General features: G+C 39.1%; 4 protein-coding genes across 4 annotated transcripts in view; all 4 read right to left on the bottom strand.

Annotated features, from left to right (window-relative positions):
• Positions 1-385: 385 nt before the first annotated feature.
• Positions 386-1267, bottom strand: LOC307267502 (B-type lectin plumieribetin-like). Its single transcript, XM_080049835.1, has 3 exons — positions 1205-1267; positions 876-972; positions 386-782 (listed from the first exon to the last, which is right to left on the bottom strand). The coding sequence occupies exons 2-3, from the start codon at positions 966-968 to the stop codon at positions 513-515; spliced, it is 363 nt and encodes a 120-aa protein (XP_079905961.1). The 5' UTR covers positions 969-972; positions 1205-1267; the 3' UTR covers positions 386-512.
• A 5503-nt stretch (positions 1268-6770) lies between these two features.
• Positions 6771-10969, bottom strand: LOC307267993 (uncharacterized protein). The gene is made up of 4 exons (XM_080050494.1): positions 10620-10969; positions 8530-8640; positions 8330-8431; positions 6771-7272 (listed from the first exon to the last, which is right to left on the bottom strand). The coding sequence occupies exons 1-4, from the start codon at positions 10809-10811 to the stop codon at positions 7186-7188; spliced, it is 492 nt and encodes a 163-aa protein (XP_079906620.1). The 5' UTR covers positions 10812-10969; the 3' UTR covers positions 6771-7185.
• A 1667-nt stretch (positions 10970-12636) lies between these two features.
• On the bottom strand, positions 12637-14045 carry LOC307267994 (uncharacterized protein). Its single transcript, XM_080050495.1, has 4 exons — positions 13811-14045; positions 13518-13622; positions 13317-13418; positions 12637-13212 (listed from the first exon to the last, which is right to left on the bottom strand). The coding sequence occupies exons 1-4, from the start codon at positions 14000-14002 to the stop codon at positions 13123-13125; spliced, it is 489 nt and encodes a 162-aa protein (XP_079906621.1). The 5' UTR covers positions 14003-14045; the 3' UTR covers positions 12637-13122.
• A 280-nt stretch (positions 14046-14325) lies between these two features.
• slc4a2b (solute carrier family 4 member 2b) overlaps positions 14326-17218 on the bottom strand; it is a 40312-nt gene continuing 37419 nt past the window's right edge. Inside the window, 2 exon segments of the mRNA XM_080050229.1 lie at positions 14326-16516; positions 17019-17192. Coding sequence (XP_079906355.1) covers positions 16436-16516; positions 17019-17192 — 255 coding nt within the window. The 3' untranslated portion in view covers positions 14326-16435.

Genomic DNA, 17218 nt, shown 5'->3' with positions numbered 1-17218 from the left:
GCTACTTTCAGTTCAATTAAATGAATAGAGCCAGTAGCAGTCTCCTCCACTGAGTTATTAGGCTGTTTTCATTTGTTGTAATTTAGTTAGAATTCACATTGTTTTACTGCAGTGTTGAAGTGGTGGGATTGAAAACATTTGACACATGCTTGACTTCATCACAACTCATATTTCAAGTCAGTGTCCATGTTTTAATGGTTTAGAGTTTGTCACAGATGTGGCTACATTCACATTGTGTATATTTGAAATATTAAATGTTCACTCTGTTTGATGTGAATCAGTTGGAGCTGAGATGCACACACATATTTAAGCCTGACCATCGCTCATCATGTCAAAGTAGAAATAAGGAAGAAAGAAAGAAAGGACAAAATAAATAAATAACTCATTTGTGAATTGTGAAACCCTTTTGTTTATTTGATCCCAGATTACATAGCAGACAGGTTAACTGCTACCTCATGCTGACATCCAAACTTGACTTTCACATGTAATTTATTTCCAAAGGATAATTGTTTTCACCACGATGTTTGGCCTGTGTTCTTGTGAGAGGACCACATCTCTTCTCCTTGGCCCTTGGTTACCACCAGCTTGCCGTCATCAGTCAGGGTGAGCTTGGTCTGGTGCTTGCCAGCTATCCAGACACCAGTTCTCCACTTGGCCTGATCAGCCTTGTTGTACATGACCAGGTGACAGTCAGTCTGCATGGACAGGCGGTCACCGTCTGTTCCGACAGTGTCTGAAGCCCATATCGCCTCCATCTTATAGATGACAAAGTTGCCATCTTTCTGCAGTCAGAAATGAGACAGTCAACTGTTATCAGAGTGTTTACTTCCAAACACATGTTCTCTTACTTGTGCATTTGATGTCCAATTACTTACCTGGAAAATAGCTTGATATCTCCCGTTTTTGGCCTGTATGTAGTCTCCCCTGCGGAGATCCTCTTCTTGGCTGATGAAGTTCTTGATACTCATGATTCTACAACAAAAATAAAATCTGTGTTGTAGCAATGAAACAGTTAAAAGTATTGAAAATACATTTTGTGAGTTGGTTAGCAATTGCACATGTTACTAAATAACACTTATTTTCAAAGTACAGTTTAAACCTAGCCTACTAAGCCTCAAGCAGATCTTATAAACTTCATTTCAACAGCAGATTTGAAATACAATGACTCGCATCAAACTACACTTATCAATTTAAAAGTACTTACAGGCTTGAGTGTCCCGCTCTAGACTGCAAGAAGAGGAGAAGGAGTGAAGTGTCGGATGCAAAATTCAACCATTTTTATACACCTGAGTTTAAGGTGGAGTGAGAAGGGGGGCAGAGAGGGGAGTGCTACGCCCAAATTTTTCTCATGAAATAAGATCTTTCCTGTCAACACCCTGGCTGTTTATTGCACAAGAATGATCCTTGAAGAGACTTGTATGAATCACAAGAAAGGGACTTGATTGACCCATCTGTGATAACCTGTACAGGGCTGTACGCTTATTTTTTAAAGTGGTAGCACTGGTGCTAGCAAGCAAAAAAAATCAGTAGCACAAAAATAAATTTGGTAGCACACAAAGTATGATCGAAAACTTGCATAACCTTAACCCTTGCATTTCGCTCTAATTACCTTTGAGCATGTCATCTTGGTCTCATTTGAGATTCTCAATTAATATTATTTCCTAGTGTGTGCAGTAATAATTGTAGAAAAATTAATAGGGGTGCACTGATTGCAATTTAGACAAAATAATCTAACCTGCCAATTGCAATTTGGCAGGCTGTCGCACTAGTTAGGGTTGCCACCTTGGATTTAGGAAAAAAAGGGACACTTGAATGTTTGGGGCGGAGGGCTCGGCCATTATTAGGCTACCAGTTCAGACTGACCAGTGTAATGACCTATAATAACCATACACACCTACAGTGCTTTTTACAGTATAGGCTAAATAGGGAGACTGAGGTGGGTGGGGACCCTGGACCTTGTAGGGGGGCCCCGGAAGAAAAAAATGCAACCTTTTAAAGTAAAATTCATCAATCTGGTGCACTTTGAGAATAATATTGCATGCAACCATGCCCAGGGGCCCAAGGGCTCGGGGGGGGGGGGCCTAAGCCAGAAATACTGATAGTAACTTTAAATGTTGCATTGTCAAAGAGCTCAGTCACTCATGTCAATAACAGGGTCCAACAAGGAATAGCCTAAATATAAGGAAATAAATCATCATGGCCCCAACTAGGTGACAAATAGAAAAGCAAGTGCAAAACAAAAGCATTATTAGCTCTGTCTAAGGGGCTTCATGAGGGACAGCTAAGCCCCCCACACACAAACAGGAATAAGCTTGCTATGTGTAAATTCTATACTGTTCATGAAAAGTAGCTTTCCACCCTGTATATGTTGCAATGGGCCCCTCCATCATATAACATGAGTCTGCAGACCAATCTACTGTACTGTTTTCACAGTTGCAGAGTAAAGAGTGCCTGTTTAAGAAAAATAATGTTCCTTCTGCAGCTCAAGATTTGATTAAAATGTTCCTCTGCTCTGATGCATTTAACTTTAAAACGGTACAAAGAGTCTGGGCCCATTATCTCATAATCCGTCTATGAACCAACTGGTTTCCACAATCTTTTTTATTTTCGCGGGCAGCATGCACAAGCATTATTTATTAAAAAAAAAAAAAAAAAAAAAAAAAAAAAAGTGTGGGGCCCAGGGTCTTGAAACGGGCCCCGAGATCGTTAAGACCGCCCCTGCCCGCCCGCCTCTCCGATGCAATAGCGGGCGCAACAAACTCCTCGGCCCGTGTGAGACGGCCTTAACTACTGAACGAAGGAAGGAAATCAAATGAGGTTTTGGCATTTTCCCCAAAAAACGAGTCACAGCTGGTGAAAAAAAGAGAACAATTCTGGGAAAAACGGGACGGGTGGCAACACTAGCACGAGTGCGATTGGAGTTGTATTCATCATCGCACGTGATCAATTTCAGTAGCAAATGCGATCAAAACTGTCGCACTGTACAGCCCTGCTGTATTTATCAGTCACTCTAACATTGTAGAGGAGTGATGAACATGCGGAACCGGTTTAGAAGTAATATGAATGACTGATAATTGGCAACATTGATCTTGGCAATTTCCTGTAAACAAAGCCCTTGTGCTGATGATACAAAATACACAATTACAGTGTACATCTGAATGTAAGCCTTTCACTCAGTTTACCAAAACTGATAAAAATATCCGAGTAGGCTAGGCAAGTTTTTGTTCCCCCTAACACCTCAGGGAGAATACCCTGCCACTTGGGCCCATTGACTTCTAATCTTGATGCCATGTCATGAATCTAGGTTAAAAAGCTTAGTTTTCAGCTAAGGATGTCATGAATGGTTCTTAATCAACAGTGTTACAGATATAGACAAAAAAAGCACTGTATAGCACTTTTTCTTTATCTTTCAAAAGCCTTTGATACTGTTGACCACTATTTTCTCCTACAAAGGCTGCATGAAATTGGTTTTGATTATTCTACATGTAGCTGGTTTAGGGACTATCTCTCTGATAGACAGCAGTCAGTAAAACTGGGAAGCTACCAAACTGAGTTTTTAAACAGTTACAAATGGTTTTCTGCACGGTTACAAATGGTGTTCTGCACGGCTCAATTTTAGGTCCAGTCCTATTCACAATTTACATCAATAACATTGTTTCATCGCTACAACTGTCACGCCCATTTGTCTGCTGACGACTCAGTACTGTATTGCATTTCTGATTCTGTGCACCAATCTAGTCAGAACCTACAGAGCTCTTTTAACACCCTGCAGGACTGTCTAGTGGACCTCAGGCTTGTTCTTAATACAGACAAAACAAAATATACTGTATGTTTCTCCAGAACAAGACTACACATTTTAATAATCTTAATGTTTATACAAATAATGAAATTCCAATTGAAAGAGTCATATATAAATATCTTGGCATCTAGATAGATGAAAAACTCACTTTAAAATTTCACATAAAAAATATTGTATGTCGTCTGCAATGAAATATTGGATATTTTCATAGGAACAAAGCCACCTTCCCGTTTTTCAGTAGGAAAGGGATTATCGAGGCAGTTTTTATGTCTGTCCTTGATTACGGTGATGTGGTTTATCGGCATGCATCACATTCATGTCTTAAACTCCTAGACTCTGTTTTTCACTCTGCTTTAAGGTTCATCGCAGGAGATGCTTATGACACAAACCATTGTTTATATGAAAAGGTTGGGTGGTCCTCTCTTAAAGAAAGACGTGATGCACATTGGCATATTTTTATATATAAAGCCCTGACCGGGAAGCTACCACTCTATTTGACAGCAATGCTGCATATTTGAGATGGGCTTCATCAAATCCGCTCAACTGACCTGCTCATGTTATATGTTCCATACGCCCGGTCTGACCTTGGTAAAAATGCTTTTATCCACAGTGCCCCTGACTCCTGGGACAACCTAAAACATCAAATTAATATAAATGAACTCATAACTGTGTTAACCAATTTAAACGTATTATTTTGAATCAGTCCCACTCCACTTGTAACTTGTGAAAGAGGGTCACAACTCAATTGGTCTTTCGAGGTTAAATAAAGGAAAATTAAATTAAATTAATCTAGGTGTCATCAAAAGGTTAAAAAGTTCAGTTTTCACCTAAGGAAAGTTCCTCAACTGAAATCAATCCTCTTGCTCAATGAAACAAGTACAATGCTGGCTCTGTGGGGAATTGACAAGCCGCCAAACAATATGTAAGTCATTAATAGAACCACCATTGCATTACTCTGGACCATTAAAATCTTGAATGCAGGACGTGTCCCAACTAGTGTACAGAATGTACTCTTCTTGTATATAATTATCAACTGTTGCACAGTGAGATGGGAATGGTAAATTGTAGGGACGGTCATGACATGTTGTGGTATCAAATGACTTGTTTGTCAGTTGGAGTGAAGTTTCACTCGGACCTCATCCAACATGAAGAACAAAGATCTTATAAAAAAAACTCCTCCGCTTCTGTGTTTGAGTTTCTGCTTGCTCAGGAAATAACATAGTGTAATGTTGAAAAGGAGCCAGAAAGATGAAACAACAAGCTTTATTGTGGAAAAAAACCCAGGCTCATACCTCACTGCCAACTGCTCAGAGGCATTTGAAAGCAAGTGGATGTCATTCCTGAAGTCATCACAGTTCATTTACGAGCACAGGATGAACTTAATTTCTAAGTCTAAAGAGAGGCTGATAAATTAAACAAAAAATTAATTAAAACTTGTGTTTTTCTAAGAGATGAAGAGATCCGAAAGGATTTAGAATTTTGTATTATATTCATGTAACTTTGTCAGGCTCATGATGAAAAATAATAAATAAGCTTAAAAATTGATGCAGCAGAACTAGAGACATTGTTATTTTTAGTTCAAATCATTTTCTCATCGCCTGGGCCCTGTTGTTCAAAAGTAATCTGATCAGATATTAGATCTCTAAGGGGGGTAAACTGACTTCCTTCGGACAGCACACCCCCAGATTTTTATTTCCTAACGTGTAGTGTTCTGTACCATCCGACGTTTGAACAACTCAATAAGAGATGCAAAAGATTACAATTTACAGAAAGTTTGTGCTACTTCATTTGAAAGTCAAGCTGGACACAAACATTTGTTGTGAGAATAGAGTGTGGTGCACTTGAAAAGAGTCCACTTACAAAAGTACTCATTGATGAATTTAAAACTATCAAAGCTGCCAAATTTACATCTGTAATAATCAGGAGAATCCGGTAGAAGGGTGATGGTATCCTAGCAATGCTTTAATGTCATCTGTAAATTCCAGTAACCAAACTCCTGGTTAAACATGTTGATAGATAGAGACAACAGACGATCAAGCACACGAGCAAATGAGTCCAGTATTTGTGCCCGGTTGAGTGAATGCAATGCTGGTGAGGAGGTAGGTGGGGTCAGACCAGCCCTGCATTGCATACTTTTCTTGCATAAGTGGTATGGACGTACGGGTATCATAATCCACCCCACAACCATTATCTTTAGATAAGATGACAACCTTTACATGCTGCAAAATGAAAGCAATAATGCATCAATAATTACAATCTACTAACATAATATGCATTGCTCTGAAACAGGCCATTAGGCCACTTAGGCAACATCTTGTAATGTCTTAAAGGCCTACTTCACCGGTTTGAATATGAAGGTGTATTGAATTCTGAGATCCTATGTAGTATAAATGTGCAAAAAAAATTGAAATTGGTTCATCCTAGCCTGAGAAAAGGCAGAAAGAGTGTTTTTTTAACCCTATATTAATCTTACTGTGACATCACAGAAAGAGAAATATAGGGTTAAAAAAAAACCTTACTTTGTAAATATTACTGTGATTTCTCCTACTGTGACATCACAGTAATATTTACAAAGTAATTTTTTTTTAACCCTATATTTATCTTACTGTGATGTCACAGTAAGATTAATATAGGGTTAAAAAAAACACTCTTTCTGCCTTTTCTCAGGCTAGGATGAACCGATTTTTTTTTTTTTTTGCACATTTATACTACATGGGATCTCAGAATTCAATACACCTTCATATTCCCACCGGTGAAGTAGGCCTTTAAGTGCTCTTTTATTTAACTGTTCTGTTATTTACAGCATGTCCGCTTGTACACTGCTCTGATACGTTGTCACTTCAGATGATTTATAGTTTTTCAAAGCTGGAATGAAGGTTCACATGGACTCCATCCAAATAAACAAACCTCCAATTACGTGTTGAGTGCCTGCATGTTCCGATAGTAAAATAAAGTTGAAAGGGAGCCAGGAAAGGTTGAACAGCCAGTTTTATTGTGGGAGCTAGCTCACAGGCTCACACCTGTGTCCAACTGCCAAATGTTCGGAGACATTTGAAAGCAAGTGCATGATGTTCCCGATATCACATTTAATTTACGAGATTGACTTAATTTCCCACAGTGGAGACAAGCCTTAAGTGAGGCTAAAAAAGCAGCATTTGATGAGCAATATAGCTAGACACTTTTAGTTTGGAAATCTGCTGTTTTTGTATTTTCTTTTTAATAGTATAAGGGAAGCCTGGATGAGGAATCTTCAGAAAATAACTGAGAATTGGCAATCAAAGTTACCTCACTCCGGGGAAATAGGCATGCAACAGATACAGATTCTTCAGCTAATATGTTATGAAGTTATTGTTGCTATTATTGTCATTATTATTATAATACATTTTTTAGCCAGTAGACACTGCCAACAGCGTAGGAGCTCCACTGTTGTAGTTCATTTTTTTGCAATGCTCCACCCTGGTTGTCCTCATTTCCTGAAACAAGAGAGTGAACACATTAAGATCTGTTCAGGTGTCATTTGTGAACAGGAAGCAACACAGTGACTGCACCAAATCCCCTTCCTAATAAAAAATATCAACATGTTACACAACTCATCTCCAGAAGACCATGCTTTGTGTTTTCAAGTGACTGTATTCATGTAACTTAAAGGAGGTCAATTATTTGATAACGTGTCTGTGTGGAAAAAATTAAAGCTATAGTGTGTAACTTCTCTCGCCCCCATGAGGAATTCTGAGTAATAACAACAACACTGTGTGTGTGTGTGTGTGTGTGTGTCTACATGAGGTAGGCCTTTGGTGATGGCGCATGGATTATATTCCTTCTGCTGTAACTCCAGGTTTTTTCTTAGCAGTAGAATTAACAACTGAAACACTTTATGGGTACTTCCTCTGATTTTTCTGAGCTTCTGGGCCAGTGTCAGGGGGCGACACCGATTTGTAAACACCATACTGAGAAAAACAGAGGGAGTTTTGTGGGCTTAATCAACTTTGTGTCAACTAGTTTGGTGGCTTAAATGTGACCGACATTCATTTATATGAAAAAGTTACTCACAGTGACTTTAAAGAACACAATTGTTAAGATATATCCAATTGCAGTGTATTTAGTAGAAGTAAATGAAACCAACTTCTTTCTTTGAATATGTGCAAATTGAAAATGTATCTTTGTCAAAGAGATGAGGAGAACTGGAAATTGATTGAGGGACTACTCCACCAGTTATAACATTGTCACATTCCACACAGTCTTCTCTTCATTCTCAAAACCTGGAGCCTGCAAATATCTTTATACAACTAAATCATTTTAAAAACTTAATTTAAGAAATCAGGTTGAAAGCAACAAGGAACTGGAAATAATGCCAGGTATCACCTTGACCAAGGCAAGACGGCCACAATCTTTTGGCGAGAGAATAAAAGCATGGTGCACAAAGAAAGCTACTCCTTTGGGTGCCTAAGGTGTACTGTATATTCTTACAGGCTTAAAGCTGAAAAGCACCAGTGCTGTGCACAGAAAACCATATAACAGGACAAAAAATACCTTAGTGAGTCTTGGTTTCTGGATACAGTGAACGTAGGGCATTGGTCTCGCCTCTATCTCGCCTGCTGCCGTTTTGTAGCAAACTGCACAATCCATCAGTGGCTGTAAAGTCATTTAAAAACATAATAAAGAAACATGATTATGCTGTTGCTGTTTTGAATACTGTACATCAATGATTTTTCCTCTTGAAGTTCGCTCACTCTGTCATCCCTGAAGGGACATCTCTGAGGGTTTGACACAGCCGTGCCTTTGGAACACTTGGTGGGTTTCAGATAAAAGTGGTGGTAGATGTACGTCACACCGAATCCAGACTGCAAGAGAGGAAATAATCATTTTAATATGATCTACAAAGCAGCAAAGTTTAGTCTGGGAAACTCCTTTGTAGTCAGTGCAGATTCATTTCCCCATGTTGAACCAATACCAAGTTAGAATATAAATTGATTAATGCTGCGCAGAGAAAGATTTATATTCAGGCTTAAATAGACAAATAAAGCACCCATTTATGTAATATAGACAAATCTGCTGGTGGATGTATTTATCAAACAGATATGAACAGGTTTTTCTGTCTTAAATAAGTAGTTTTAAATTGCAGCAGCTCTGGGGGTAAAACAGGAATTATGACTTATAGTTGAGGTTTGTTCAGATTTAGGCACACAAATGACATAAGATGGTTTGGGTTAAAATGACGACTTTGTAAAAGGCACTGGTGGAATAAATACTCAGATATTTTACTTTTATCATAATAAAGACACTGAGAGAACAATCATGGTTAAGTTTTTTTTAAAGCAACATGGATTTTCAATGACATGTCATTTAGCAGAGGTTTTTATCCTGTGACTTTGAATTGGAGGTAGGCAGTTGAGATTAAGGGCCTTGCCTATGGACCCTCACTGGGCTTGCCTTGCCCTGACCTGGATTGACATGTGTTCCATATTGATGTCAGTGGTGTAACCTACTCAGCTATCCAGTTATGCAGGTAAGAAATCCTTTACAACCACTTAATAATAATTTTATACTGATTATGGGTTACATATTTGTTTTGGCTCTCATGGAGAGATAGTGTTGTTAGGGTTAGGCTCTAAATCAATCAACGTGCCCTTTTTTTTCTTTGCCTCTTAATGTTGAGTACCTTATAATTAAAAGATAAAGCAGCAGCTTCTAGCTACAACATTTATGGGCTGTTTATTGGCAACATATCACAAGTTTGCTGGATAATTGCAGTAAATGTGTGCAGCTTAAAGCTGACTATTGAGTGTTTGATGGTTAAATTATTGATCCCATTTCAATAAGGTTAGTAAACCAAATGAAAAGCGCAAGCAAAATATCAATCAGAAAGTTTCTCCCCATGGCAAGAGGGCCATCATTCTTGGCGGTTACAGTGAGGGTTGCAGTGCGGATATCGGCTCATATATTTGCTTTAATTTCTTTATAATTGATCTTGTATCTTGTGGTGGCTGAGGAGAAAATAACTTTTATGATTTACAGGTGTCTCATACTTTAGAGGTGGATGACGTCCCAGATAACAGCTGAAACTATTCAACATGAAAACCTTCAAACTGCCAAATTCAAACATATTAATTATCAGGAGTATTTTGTGCCAGAATTTCCTCGGGCCAAAGTGAGAGTGCAGAGGACAAAGGAAACTAAATGCCATGGTAGACGACTTCCCACACACAAACCTTATGTGACCTGGAAGTTGCAGACAGTGATTGCTGAGGAATGGTAATGACTGAGAGTCATGCACACACATCGTTTGCCTCCTACCTCCCTGCAGGTGTTATTATCAATGACTAGGGACATACTGTATAAACCAGAGCCGAACATAGTGTTACTTACTTTGGGTCTGTGGCGTAACCATGTGTACAAGCTGTACTGAGACATTAGATTCATGATGTAATAAAGTTATATAATCAGGTCAGGGGAATGGAGGTTTGTCAAGTTAATTCTTCTCATTACCAAAGCAGAGATGGACCATAGGTTTTTTCCCCCCATCAGAAACAGAAGCAAATCTTCTTCTTACTCATTAGGATTACAATAAACATGTTGGCTGTTAAGTTTCAATAAGATATTTGCATGGCCTCCTGAGGACTTTCCAGCATAACATCTGAAATCACTCCATGTTCATGTTCACTGATGCTGCTGTAAATGTTTCCTCATGAACAATGCCATTATGAAACAAATACGCCTGACACTCAAGTTCTTACAATTCAACTGAGATATCCAAATCAAGAGCTGATCAAAACAGACATAGACGATCATTCAATCATGAACTCCATTTTTCCAGGTTTACCTCAATGTCTGACTTGTCCAGACTTCTCAGGAAGCGAAAATGGTGGTGCACCCCGGCGTGGGAGCGCAGTTGCTCCATGACCAGATCCACTCCCTTCTTGTAGCTTTCAGGCAGCTCATTGAAAGTATCCTGGGCCTCTGCAGAGTACAGCAGGGCCCCGGCACAGACCAGCAACAACAACCCAGCAGCCATCTTCCTGTGAGTGATATGAGGAGAAAACAGCTCAGCTCAGAAGGGGGAACACCCACCCTCTCACTGTGGGATCAGTACTCACATTCAAAACAAGCCCTATTATGGCTGTTTGAGCAAGAAGCGAAACTACACACGCTGACCATCAACAGGCCTCCAGGCACTGACTGTTTACTTTAAAATCCAAGTTCCAGTAAAACCCCCAGGGGGCCCAGATTGAAGCATGTCTTAACAAAACACATTCTTTAACGAAGAGTTTTGCACAAAAGAAAATCCTTTCCAGAAGAGGAATGATGCTTAATCATCATGACAATGGAGACTTGGATTATTGAACCAAGTCCTGGAAATAAGCCCTGCATGCCAGGAAAAACCTTTGACCCCCAAAAACAAATATAAAGTCAGCAGTGATGAGTGGGTGAATGAACTCTTCTGTCTGAATCATCAGCTCCTTTGTTGTTGCATGAACAGGAAAGTGGGTCACTTAAAGGAAATGGGGCTTTTTCTTTGTTTGTAGTGAATGAAACTCGCTCTGCATTGAGCGACCACCACTGAATCCAAGTCCACTGAACAAATCCCCTTCAACACTTTTTGAGCAATGCAAGCCAAAATAATTGGTGGAAGAAGCACTCAGAAATGAAAAAGTAAAAGTAAAAATGTCCTACGTGATGTAACTTGATATTTAATTTTGTGTGTATTATTAAATTCAAAAGGGTCACAGGGCCTGAGCTGTTGTGAAATGTTGAACAGGTGGGGCAGGTATTCATTCTGCTGCTTTTGTGAGTCACAAATTAATCCATTAGACAATTCTCAATGGGAAATCTCTCTGCATTATCTGAAATGTGACTAGGGGCCCCATCGATATTTTGTATTTTTTTGAGGGGTGATGAGACAAACAGGACGTGAAGCACTCATTTAGTCATGTTACTTGTGTTTTACAAGGTTACAAGGGACATATGTAACGTTGCAGTAACCTTTGACCTCCAAAAAACTGATCCTTTTAACTTTTGAGTCAGTCGACATTTGTGCAAAGTTTATAGAAAAATCCATCAAAGCATTCAGATGTACGGACGGACAGACAACCCCAAAAAACATAATGCCCTTGGCCTTTGGCTATCGTGTGCCACCCCAACATGAGCATTTAATAAAATATATACCATTTCCTCATTCCTTCTTATTGTAGACAGCTGATCACGTTACGGACATCCTGAAGCTCATAGCAATGATTTTTTAATATACACCTAATCTGATCCATGTGTGTGTGTTATAATCATTTTATGTCCTTAGCTTCTTCCTAAACCCCTTAAGAAATCAGTAGATTGTCATTCTTTAACCTTACTTTGTTTCTTGTACTCAAACACAGCAGTTTAGACTTTTAGGTCAAATTCTGAACCTGCAGTGAATTCAGCTCGCCAGCAGAGGGAGATAAAAAAGCTGCACACACTAATGCCATGAAATCATGTTTGTCAACATAAGACATCTTCAAGTTGAATACTTAACACAGTGGCATAATAAATATTCTCTTAATGTCGCCACGCATAACAAATCTAAGTCTCCACCAGATGTGGTAGATATATTGGAATCACTGTAAATTATTGGTGTCTTTGTCAGAGTGCCAAACGTCTAATTTTGAATAGCTTTGTGATCAGAACAATAAACTCCATATCAGCTATCTCACATCTCCTTACACGGTTTTGTGCCTACATTTTGTTGTCCAAAACTAGCAAAAACATTCAAAAAACAACAGCATAATACCTGGTGGCATACACACACCATCCTGCTCCCATAAATAGCCTACTCATGCAAACTCAAAGTAGGCCTTTAATTCCACAGGTGAAAATAGTCCCTAACAAATGTAATATTTACTACTGTTTGAGTAACGTTTGGTGGAAACTACAGTGCAGGAAATTAATCTTGAACATGTCTCACCAGTTTTCAAAGTTTAACATCTTCCTTGGGAATGAATTGGCTTTAGGTTGACCACCAAAGTTGAGAGTAATTGTTATAAGAAAAATAAAGAAATCCTAAAATACCAAGAGTGAAACTTTTGATTGTTCACAAATGATACTTTATTGATAATTCAACAAACATATTTGTATTATTTTCTTTAGATGTGACGTAAAAATCTGCCATTAAAGTGGAATTCATATGTACCATATATACGACAAAAACAAATACGTATGTGGTTGTGTGAACATTAGCAATAATGTAGCAAGCTGCTTTTAGTTAGATTTTTTTTTGTAAAAACAGCTCCCAAAGGACACAGAATACCCAAGGAAAGGTGTCAGAGTAGAGGCCAAATGAATCATCCAAGTATTCAGTCTGTTCCTATCGATGCCAGAAGAGTTGGGGCTCCGCTACTGTAAGCCATACTGTTGCAGCGCTCCACTCTGGCCTCCTTCATCTCCTGCCATTCATTAAAAAAAAAAAAAAAGACAAAGGGGAAAAGTGTCAGACACAATACGGTGAAGTCATACTCAAATTTTTTGCAGTGTGGTAAAACGGACTGACCTTTGTAAGAGTGGTTTTGTGGATGCAGTGAACATAAGGCGTGGGCTCCTGTTCAATGTCCTCTCTGAAGGTTTTGTAGCAGGTTGCACAGTCGATCAGCGGCTGCATGAATGCACACAGACCAGTTAGAACAGGCACTCGCCCTCATGCGCCACATTCCTCAATCCAGCAATGCTCATCAAAAATCACACCAAAACTTACTCTGTCGTTTCTGAACTCGCACGTCGCGGAGTCCAGCGTTCCCTTTGGACACTTGGTGGCTTTAAGGTAGAAGTGGTGGTAGATGTATTTCACATCAAAACCAGGCTGAAAGAAAAAGGTGGAAGAGGAGGATTAACTTTAGAACACCATAAGGAGTTTTCTATGATAACACCACTACATTCTTTGATGATTTAAGATTTTTCCTAAGAATCTTACTTTAAAAAAAAAACGACTGAATATTGAGCCCCACCACATTCAGAAAGCTGCTGAAATGCAGACACACTGTACAATACCTGAATGTCTGACTTATAGAGACTTCTGAGGAAGAGAAAATGGTGCTGGATTCCAGAGTGAGAGTTGAGCCTCTCCAGGGCCAGATCCACTCCTTTCCTTACATCCACAGGAAGTTCATTATATTTATCCTGTGCGTTGGAGGCAAAGAACAAGGCTCCAATGCTGAAAATAAGCAGCAAGAATGCAGCCATCTTTCTCCCCGTGTCTGTTACAATGAAGTCAAGGGGATAGAGCAAAGGACCACCCACTGTATGTTGTTTTCCCGAATAGGAAAGAACATCCAGCCCCCTTTTTTTGTTCCTGGAGAAAACGGGCCATGAATTCTATTCCATGCTCTCAATGCCTGTATTTGATGAGGCTGATTCACAGCAGATTGAGGAATAGAATGTTGGTACGAAAGACACAGCTTATTACAGTTTATACATATTTTTTTTTTTCTTCATTTACTTTTAGTAGTACATTTGCACGTGACTTTTATTACACACAGACAAAAACGACAGAAAAGCAGTCCATATAAATAGAAAATAACTTTTATTTGTCATCAATATTTCAACCGTTAATGTACAAGGGAACATCAGCAATAGCCTCTGGGACTTTGTATTGCTTTTGGAAATGGAACATCATATCGTATCAGCATCTCACGACTTTGACAGAGACTTTGGCATAAACACAGACTAACTTCACTCAATCCACAGGCATCACAAGCAAAACATAACAACTGACACTGCACTCCACTGCCTATTACTCCTTAACAATCCCCTTCATTGTTCATGGACATGATGAAGCCAAGTGAGTGTGTGCATACAATCAAAAGAGTTCTGTGATTTACTTCAAAAATAACAACAATGCCTCATATTGCAACAGATAAATAATGGAGAGATGTTTGATTTGTGAGCGTCTCCAAAGTGCAAACCACTGTAACACGTTTGTCGTCCTAACAAACACAACAAGCACTTCATGGTCCCAAAAGGCACTTGAGATTTTGTGCAGCTTCGTGACACCAAACAGGCACAAGATCACAATGACAATCGGGCTGAGACCGGTGGGGAAAGCGGTGTCTGAAATACACACTTGAGGGGTAACAGAGGACCGACATTTTTAAGTTATTTGACACAGTCAAAGCTTCAACCAATCCATGTCACACTGATACAACATGACACAAAAGAAAAAAAAAGAGAAAAAGAAAATACATATATATATATTCTTAAAAAGCCTTTCCTCTCAGTAATGCGTGAATAATGAGATTGTCTACACGGCTTGTGTGGAAATTTGGTCGACCAAGTTTACATGAGTACGAATGAAATGTTCAAAACAGCAAACTGATGATAACATAAGGAATGTTATGATTTCAAGATTTTTGTTAATCTGGGCAAGAACAGTGTTAGGAGATGTGAGACAGTTGAACTGGAGCTTATTGTTCTGTTGACAAAACTATTTACATGAGACGTTTGGCACTCGGACAAAGACCCCAATAAATTACAGTGATTCCCATAAATCAACCACACCTCAAGTGAAACTAAATTTAACTCTACATTAGTACATTAGTGCCCTAAACATGTGCGCGGTGACATTTAGAGTATATTTATTACGCCACTGTGTTAATTATTCAACTAGAAAAATGTCTCATGTTGACAAACATGATGTCATGGCATTAGTGTGTGCAGCTTTTTTTTGGTACGTCATCATCACAGTCCTGCAATATCTCCTTCTGCTGGCGAGCTGAATTCACTGCAGGTTCAGAATTTGACATAAAAGCCAAAGTATCAACTAAACTGTCGAGTTTTAGTACAAAAAAAAACAAAGCAAGGTTAAAGAAGGACTGGCTAAAAATCAATCTCACATAGTCATTTATGAGGCAAACTGACTATTAAGGCAAACACTGATTTTGTAAGAGGTTAAGGAGGACGCAAAGGAGATAAAATGATTACATAAAATATACTCATCGCAGTGATTTTGTGTCTATTTAAAAGAAAGTGCTACAAGCTTCAGGAGGCAGGTAAAGTGATCAGCTGTCTCCAATAAGACAGAATGAGGAACAAAATCCTCTCCTCAGTATAACTTTTCATTTCCTTCATAAGGCGCTTGGTGAGCTTCAAACATGAAGAAAAAAAAATGCGACAAACTTAGCGTAGCATTAAACTAAGCATGTTGATATAAAAGTATGTATCCCATATATCCTCCACATATTCAATGTGAATCAGAGCAACCTTTCAGGGCTAAAAATAAAATCAGTCTAATCTATCTACTGGAATTGCATTTCATTTTGAGCTGGAGATCACATCACATGATTTTGGAATCTCTTGTCCCCTGAAATATATATATATATACACACATCGTTAAAAAGTATATTATGAATGAACACATTGACGGTTTGATCTCTGGCATAAAAGCTTCCAATGATCTCATACAAAGCTACTTAAATAGTTAATGTTGGACTTAAGTGACCGACATCCTCTACGCTTGTGTCTCAGTGATATCGGTGAAGGCCAGCGGTGCACAGTGATGTGGCTTCAAACTGTGTTCCTAGGCCTCCTGTTCTCATGGGTTGGTACGTAGTGTGGTTGACATATGTTTCTGTGTCCACTAATAGCAGTTAATGTGTAGTATGAGGACTCATCTGTGGTTTACACAGGCATGTGCATCTCAGAGTACTCATCATGACAATCGCGCTCGTCAAACTTGGGCTCTGCGTCATCCGCATCCAGCTGGAGGAGGGAGAAGAAACATCAGGGTTGGGATTTTTAAATTTCACATTATATACTGTATATATATACAGAAAATTGGCCTTTTTTTGTCAAAAAGGAAAAGTTTTCGTTGTCTGTTTATGTGTTAAGGAAAAGTTGTGAGGAATCATAATGAATGATAATTTGTGATGAAGTGCGGTTACTAGCCGATTTTCTGCATCTTTCTAATGTTAAGTCTGCTAAAGAAAAGGACTACATGTACTAGAATGCCCACAATCTTTCGAAAATGTAATTTACATTGTTTCTTTTTTGCGAATGATCAATGTCAGTTAATCTGCCAACCGTACTGTGATAAAGAAAGATTGATACCTTTTCCTGGTAACTCAGAATTTATCCTACAAAAATAATCTCCTGTTGTCTAAGTTCATTTCAAACCACAGGTCTGTGTCATTGTTGCAGCTGATGCAGAGGTCAGGTGCCGGTGTATAAAGTAGAATAGTGCGCCCCCTTGTGGCTAACTTACACAAGCAATTTCTCTGGAGGTGAAGATGCGGCTCAGCAGCAGCATCTTGACGGGGATGGTGAGGATGAGGACGAAGGGGAAAGCCAGCGAGGCCTGGGTGGACATGACGGCCCAGAGAGATGCCAAACACACCACCTGGATGCAGGTGAACAGATGCATACGCAGCGTACGCACCTGCAGGAGACAGAGGTCATTGAGAA

The sequence above is a fragment of the Ammodytes marinus genome, assembly GCF_949987685.1.
Source record: "Ammodytes marinus genome assembly, chromosome: 21".
NCBI lineage: Eukaryota > Metazoa > Chordata > Actinopteri > Uranoscopiformes > Ammodytidae > Ammodytes > Ammodytes marinus.
This window is presented reverse-complemented; position numbering and strand designations above follow the sequence as displayed.

Bases quoted from the DNA above. Each gene is read 5' to 3' on its own strand.
- LOC307267502 (XM_080049835.1), bottom strand. From the start codon at position 968: ATGAGTATCAAGAACTTCATCAGCCAAGAAGAGGATCTCCGCAGGGGA. The intron at 783-875 runs GTAAGTAATTGG...TTCTGACTGCAG, and splicing joins GATATCAAGCTATTTTCCAG to AAAGATGGCAACTTTGTCAT.
- LOC307267994 (XM_080050495.1), bottom strand. From the start codon at position 14,002: ATGGCTGCATTCTTGCTGCTTATTTTCAGCATTGGAGCCTTGTTCTTT. The intron at 13,623-13,810 runs GTATTGTACAGT...TTTTTCTTTCAG, and splicing joins TCTATAAGTCAGACATTCAG to CCTGGTTTTGATGTGAAATA. The intron at 13,213-13,316 runs GTCAGTCCGTTT...AATGAATGGCAG, and splicing joins ACAAAACCACTCTTACAAAG to GAGATGAAGGAGGCCAGAGT.
- LOC307267993 (XM_080050494.1), bottom strand. From the start codon at position 10,811: ATGGCTGCTGGGTTGTTGTTGCTGGTCTGTGCCGGGGCCCTGCTGTAC. The intron at 8,432-8,529 runs GTGAGCGAACTT...ATGACTTTACAG, and splicing joins GTCCCTTCAGGGATGACAGA to CCACTGATGGATTGTGCAGT. The intron at 7,273-8,329 runs GTATTTTTTGTC...CTCTTGTTTCAG, and splicing joins AGAAACCAAGACTCACTAAG to GAAATGAGGACAACCAGGGT.